Raw genomic sequence first — 7,060 nt, 5'->3', positions numbered from 1 at the left:
AGTCTGACGGATTAATTTGTGTGCAGATAAACCTGAAAGGGCAATTTAGCAGGTCGGGTTGTAATTACATTTAGAGGGATTTGGCCGGAGGGAAGGTAGACTAAAAGTGATTTAGAAGCCCTGCTGCCATTTTCTGTACTTTAATTCAAATCCTCTAATCACCTTAACAAGTGCATTGGAGACACCCATGTTCTCTAAGCATGCATCTTCAGTGGTAGTTTTCTCTGTACCTTCTCAAATTCTCTCAGACCCTTAAGCTCTAGTTGCACAGCAGCTGCACAGTACCTAAATGTAGTTTGATTTCACAAGCTGAATGGTCTGTTGCCTAAGCTGCCTGCAGGGCTGGATTCAGTGAGCTTTCTAACACTAGAGCTTTGGCGATGCCCTGTAATGTGAAATTGTGTCATCGTTGCCCCTCTGCTGCCACGCTTCCCCTCCCGCAGGGCTCCGAAGGCCTCACGGCTGTAGTTGCCTGCTGGCTGCCGGCCCTTGCGCAACCAGGTGCGACTGCGGGGTGGCTGTGGGAGCGGGTGCTTGGGTAGCTCCGTCGTGGCAGCCCAAGCGACTCGCTTCTGTGAACCCCCGTGGCTTCCACACGAGATGGGCACACCCCCAGAGGCATCTCCATGGATCCCGTGTGCCATGGGGTGCCACGGCATACCCTCACCGGCCGCCTGCCCTACGGCAGAGCACCGCGGGGAGCCGGGCCGACGGTGCCGGGGGCAGGCTGCTGAGTCACCCGCGTCCCAGCACCTGCCTCTAGGGCTGCGCCCGCGCCCCCCGCGCCCCGCGCCGGGGACCCCGCCGCCTCACCGGGGCACCCGCTTTCCCGGGGCTGTCTCCCCCCGCTCCGTCCCCGCTCCAGCCCGAGCGGCGGGCGCCTCCTCAGCAGCACCCACGCCGGCTGGGCGGAGGAGGAGGAGCGGAGCCCTCCGCCCCCTGCGGCGGGGGGGTGGGGGTTGGACGGATGGTCGGACACGGACGAGGCGTTAGGACCCGGCGGCGGAGGCTGGGCGGCGCGGCGCGGGGCTGGGGCAGGGAGCAGAACGGGGGAAGCCGCCGCTGTGCTACCGCCGTCTCTCCCCTCCTTCCTCCCGCGGCCACCCCTGCCCGTCTAGGCAGCGCTCCCAGGCTCCCGCGGGGCGCTCGGCATGAGGAGGATCAGGGCCAATGGCATCGCCATCCTGACCGTCGCCTGGATCCTGGGCACTTTCTACTACTTATGGCAGGACAACAAGCCCCGCGCGGCGGCGGCCGGTAGCGGCAGCCCCCAGAGCGGGCAGAGGGCGGCCGGCAGGCTGGAGCTCCGCCGGGAGGAGAGAACCATCCCCCTCATCGTGAGTGACCGCGGCCGCCGAGTATCCCGCCCCGCCGCGGGGGGGGGGCGGGATGCTCTGGGGGGCTTCGCTTTGCCGTGTTTAAGATTCGTGCTTGTCGCTATGGCAGCCGTTCCGACGGGAGAGCGGGGTGGACAAACCTCGGGGGAGCGGAGGCATGCCGTGGGTGAAGTCTTGGCGAGTTGTCTCCGCCTGTGGAGAGCGGCTGCTCTTGGCTCGGGAAAATGATGGGTGAAACAGCTGGAAGGTTTTTGGTTCGCGTTCAAGAGGTACATATAAACACAAGGCTCATATCCGATCACGAGTTTCTTCCCATCAGGACCAGATGAGAGCCACGACCTCTCCTGAGCCGATTCTCTGGCCAGGCTGTGGCTGGGCGTTGGGCCGAGGCATGCGAGTGGCACTTGCGGTGTGGGACCGCACAGCTGGTACCGGCCTCTGCCTCGGCTCCCTCCGCTTTCCTGCCAAACCGGGGGACCTGGGCTCAGCTCCCGAGGTTTTGGGTTTTTTTTTTGTCTGTTTTAAGCCAGAGACTGCAGGCTGCAAGTCAGGCTGAGGCTAGGGTTTGGGCAGGGTGGGAGATGGGGACAGCCCTCGGGGCTCCTTGCTAACCTGAGGGGTAGTAGTAGTGCTCTGATGTGCTTCTTCGAATTTGCTTTTCAAGCCCCGCACTCTGCCCTCCCTGAGTAACTGTGGGCTCTGTAGGGTGATAAATTCCAGCTCCTGACTTAAGGATGATGAGGACCTTTCTGCTTTATCTGTGGAAGAGGTTTGTCCTCCTTCAGCACGTATAACAGCAACAATAAAACTCTCCCGATTCTAGGGAATAGCTTCGTAAAAAATAAACCAGCCCCTGGAGCAAAAGTGGCCCAGCAATACCATTCCCCAGTAATCCAGCTGAAGCAGTTCAGGAGCTGCACTGTATTTCACTCTTTGGCTGCAAATCCATTTATCAGCCGGTAACACTCATGGAAGCAAACAAAAGCAGCACCCTGCTTGGAGTTGGAGCAGGGGCCAGGTGCCGGGGCTCTCTGCTTCCTGCCATGACTGGCACTGGGAGTTTTGGCCTCTCTCTTCTCTCTACCTGCAAAGTGGGGGTGGCAGGTGTGCGTGGGGCTGCTTGGGAAGCCTCGTAAATGTTTGGAAAAGGCTGTCAGAGCAGCCCCATACCTTGTGCAGCAGGGCGGAAACCCTTTTGCTGAGACCCTCGGCCATCGCTTGCAGCTGCTGAAACCGAAAAGTCAAAACCGAGGCTCTTGGGCTGAGCGAGGATGTTACTTGCCGCTCATTAGGGGCAGGGGCTGCCAGCAGCTCAGGCTGCTCTGCTGTGAGGCCCTCTCGGCTCTACGGAGCTGGACTGTAGAAATGCACACAGTGCCTGCTCAGTGAGGAGCTCTGCCCAAGCGTGGCTATTGCTGTAGCCCTTGGGGGATGCAGGGAAGTGCTCTCAGGCTGGCCAGGGCCCACTTGAACAGAGGATTCTGAGCGCTGCTCCCTGTAGGATTCCACCGTAGTGGTGGGGGAAGCTGCCCCCAAGCCCCCCATCTCTTGTGTGTGCTTGAACATGCTGGTCTCGCAGTTTTATTTCCCTATTCCTCCACTTATCTTTTCTGTGTTTTTACTGCATTTACTTTACTCCCTCTGAGGGCTTGTGAGGTTGCATGAATCTGTATTGTCTGCCAAGCACCTTAAAATCCTTGGGAGGAGGATGCTGTGGCAATGCTGCGTGTTGTTATATTGCTGCTGTTTGGGGGGAGGTGGTACACGCTCGTGGCTAACCACAAAGCCTGTCGTTACAAGCTACAGCACTGTGCAACAGCCGCTCCAAACCTGGTCCTGCTTGCAGAACAATGTAAAGCATCCCAGCTCTGCTCCATATCTGAAATCCCTTAGAGGAGAAAAATAATCATCCTTTGCCTCTCATGTCCTTCTGTAACTGGGTCCCATGATGGGTCAGCCCTGACAAGTAAGTCCTGGTCCCCCGGCAGGCAGTGGCTGGGATGGAGGACCTTCTCCTGACGCACCTGACAGTGAGGTGTGGTGGAAATATCACATCCTGCCACTGATCCGTTTGCATACAGAAGGGAAACGGGAGGATTTTGTGGTATCTGGGCTTCCCCTCGTGTGTGCAGAGTGGTTTACCAAAGGTTTGGTGGGCTGTCTGTCGTGAGAGGCAGGCTGGTAAAATGCAATATGTGCTGCTCTAACTGTGCAGCAGCACAGCTGTCGGGGAGCCTAATGGGCTTTGCTGCAATGGGAGGTGAATAATGAGCCGTCCTGGCCGTGGTGTCTGCCTGCACTGCTGGGGGGGGAAGCAGGGAAGTGACCGCAGGTGAGCACAGGGCAGAAAGGTCACTGGGGACCTGGGGACAGCATCTCCCCCTGCAGAGGGTGGCATCTAGCCGAGGGTCTGAGCAGTTGGTCTCATGGGCTGAGCTGACCATGTGAGCCTGACAGGCTGGTTATGCAGGGGCGATGGCTGTGCAAGCGGTCTTCAGCATCTGCCCTCACCCCAGCTCCTTGGTGCATGGTGTGTGGGCTGCAGCACTGCTCACTGCCCCCTCCCAGCCAGCATGGAAAATGTGCCATTTCAACCACCCCACTTGAGAAATGATGAATCTAGAGAAGTGGTGGTCGTTTTGCAGTGCAGAGCCCTCAACCCTGAGTTCAATCCCTGCAAAGTTAAATTACTTAAATAATGGCAGTCTTGTGTAAGTGGGGGCATGCCTTTACTTCATGTGCTTCTCATGTCTCTTGGCCTTCTGCAGAGCCACTGAGATGAGCTGCCCATTTTGATCCAGCTTTTGGTTTCCTCTGCTCTGCATGAGTGATGGTGTTGGAGTTCTGGTTTGGGCTCATCTGCAAATAAAGGTGACTCTTGTGACTTACGGGTCTCTGGAAATATTTTTTCAATTTTCTAAAATTGTCTGCTTTTCTCTCTGGGAAAAGAAAAAAAAAAATCTTGTATTTTGGGTGAGCAAGTCCAAGTTCTGCTCTTGCATCGATGCAGTGACATTTCAAATCCTGGGCAAATAAAGGTGAATTGCATGGGTTTTAAAAATTGAAGTGCTTTCTGAGCTTGTGGTTTTCTTCTTTATCCTCTCCCAATGTGAAGAATAAAGATCACCTCAGGTAAATATTTTAGTCAATTACAAGTCTCAGCTTGAAACTGGTTTGTTATTTGTTGGCCTCATGTTTACTAGCACAAGGTTAAACTTAAAATCTGGATGTCTGACTCCTGGAGTCAGCAAGAGAAATCTTTGAATTTATTAAGTTGAGGTGGGGGAGGCTGTCAGAGATCAGTGTAGCAGAAATAGCATTAATAGCAATCCTCCAAATCCCTGCTTTGTATCCAGAAGTCTCAACATGTGCGCTCTCTGCAATAGCCTCTCCCCAAACAGGTCCTACAGATGCTTGCAATAAAAATGCAGAAATTGGTAAAGGACAGGGCTGACTTGGTGGCACGCCAAGCCCCTGGATGCTTCCCCTTCCGCCTGCCATGGTGGAAACACGAGTCAGTACCACAGTCCTAGGAATGCATTTTTTCTCTGGAGCACGGCATAGTTTCATATCAGTTAGGAGGACCCTTGCAACACTGATATTTTTTTTTTTTTGTGTGTGTGTTCTCTGTGGGATTCTTATGAATGCCAGATGAGAGGCTTGTGCCAGCTCCCTGGAAGAGGATGACTTTCACTATTTCTCTGGGGGCATTACTGCACGAGGAGGATTCAGTGACAGTTTGACAGCTTCATATTTTAATTATGGTGTTTATGTTTTAAAAATGTGGGAATGAATGCCGTTTTCCTAAATGGCAGAAAATTATTTTTATTTAATTTGTCCCAGTGGCCCATGTGGCACATTAAAAAAATACAATAAAAATAAACTAGATGGTTCACAATAGTAATATTAGTACAGTCTAGTTGGTAGTGCTGGCCTTAATTGTTAATCAAAGTGATGAGGTAGCTGCAGAGAGGTAACTGGTGGTCAGGGAGCGTGGTGGTCTGGGCAGCCTGGGACAGTGTGTAGAGGTGTGTGTGGGTGAAACGCAGACCACCTGAAGATGATTTTTCACTAGAGCTTTTCCGTTAAATAAGTGGGTGAAGCAGCTGCAAGCTTTAAGGAGCTAAAGCATTCTTTCGGTATGCAGCTGTTTCCCTGCTTAGATTTATCTTTGCATATACAAAAATGCCCTGATATTTAAAAGCTAAAAGTTTAGCAGTGTCGTCTCTCAAAGGCTTCTCTTGCCAGAAATCTTGGGTCATTCTTTGCCATGGTGAAACTTGGCCCAGGCGCATGATCCTAAGGTGGGCAGGTCAGGAGTCAGCCGGAAGGCTAGGGGAGATTTGGTTTTGTTTCAGTGGCAACGGACTGAGACTGTCTGCATAGGATCGCTGAAAAATAGATAATTACTCATGTTAGAAAAACATGCAGTGTTTAAGACAAAGGCAACAAAGTAAACAGAGGCAAATGTGCTGGGGATGAGGTACATGGGTCGGCAGGGGACCTTGGCTCGCCTGTGCTGTGCGTTGACTCCCTTCTGCAGGGAAAGCCCTGGTGCAGAGTGTGGCTGGGTGGGATCCCTTGCTCTTCCTTGGCTCCCCCCAGGGTGTGGGACAGGATGCCTGTCCCACAGCTCCTCAGTGACAGGCCCAGGACCTCGCCCTCTTTTTCCTGTGTTCATGGTGAAGCCTGTTCCTTGCGCATTTCCAGCCCTGTCCGCTGGCTCCTGTGGTAGGGTTTTAGGCTCTCTGGGTTTGTCAGGTCGGCGGCTGCTGCTGCTCTGCCTGTACAGCGCCTAGTGCAGAAGCTGTGATTCACAACGTGTCCCGTACTTGAGACCTGTGGACTGGGAGTTGGGCTGGCCTACTGACTGCGCTGCAAACTCACCCTCCTTACAGGCTTCCATGCCTCAGTTTCTCTGAAGTCTAAAATGGAGGCTTTGATCTGCGTCACAGGACTTCTGGGAGGCTTAGCCTGCAAGTTTTGTAAAGGCCTGCAGATGACGTGACCTTTAGCAAAACATTTGGTTGAGTTCATGCTTTGTACACATTTGAACCAAGAACAGGATTAGCAGAAACGCTGATCAGGGTCAGGGATGATCTGCTGCAAGAGAAAGATGTTAAAGGTGCTGCACAGTGAACTGTGTGTGCTGAACAACAGGATTTATGAGGAAAGGCTGTGTCCTACCTGCTACTGTCTTTCACTGTATTCTTGTAAGAGCATATTCCTGCAACTAATAAAAGTGATAAAAGGACAGAAGCTGGACTGTCCTCATCAGATTTTCAAGTCCAAATTGTGCTTGTGGCTGTGGAGGCAGTGAGATATATAGTACATTAAAAAAAAAAAAAAAAGAAATAAGTCTCTTGGGCCGCATCTTTGCAGACAACTTACCCATGTTGTGGTGTGCTTTGAGCATATGGGTGGTTTCTCAGTGTTGGTAGAGACCGAGTTGTTGATGGGCAGCTGCGTGCTCGCTTTGGAGCCACTTCAGGGACATGGTCTCTGCAGAGACGTGCCTCAGCTCCATCTGTGGTGGCAGCGGAGGTCCTTCAGCACTGTTGGCGCGTCAGCTCTGTGCTACCCCGGGACGGAACATGAACGAGGCTGCTGTGTGGGCCTGCTCCTGGGCATGGAAGCTCTTTTAGCCAGTCTGATGGTGCTTGGCCATCCTGCTATGATGGAGCTGCAGGGTTGACTTTACAGTCCAAGCTTCAAGGCTGCTG

The 7,060-nt window shown here is 53.4% G+C and overlaps 1 protein-coding gene across 3 annotated transcripts in view; it reads left to right on the top strand.

The window, feature by feature from the left end:
* Nucleotides 1-455: 455 nt before the first annotated feature.
* GALNT16 (polypeptide N-acetylgalactosaminyltransferase 16) overlaps nt 456-7,060 on the top strand; it is a 74,913-nt gene continuing 68,308 nt past the window's right edge. The window contains exons 1-2 of one of the 3 annotated variants that reach the window (XM_075103103.1): nt 456-501; nt 1,119-1,337. In XM_075103103.1, the coding sequence (XP_074959204.1) occupies nt 1,152-1,337 (186 nt within the window). In that variant the 5' untranslated portion in view covers nt 456-501; nt 1,119-1,151. Of the gene's footprint in view, nt 502-955; nt 1,338-7,060 lie in introns of those variants that run through there. The other 2 variants (XM_075103102.1, XM_075103104.1) reach the window with 2 other exon arrangements.

The sequence above is a fragment of the Phalacrocorax aristotelis genome, chromosome 9, assembly GCF_949628215.1.
Source record: "Phalacrocorax aristotelis chromosome 9, bGulAri2.1, whole genome shotgun sequence".
Taxonomy (NCBI): Eukaryota; Metazoa; Chordata; class Aves; order Suliformes; family Phalacrocoracidae; genus Phalacrocorax; species Phalacrocorax aristotelis.
The sequence above is the reverse complement of the archived record's forward strand: the minus strand, read 5'-3'. Positions and strand labels throughout refer to the sequence as shown.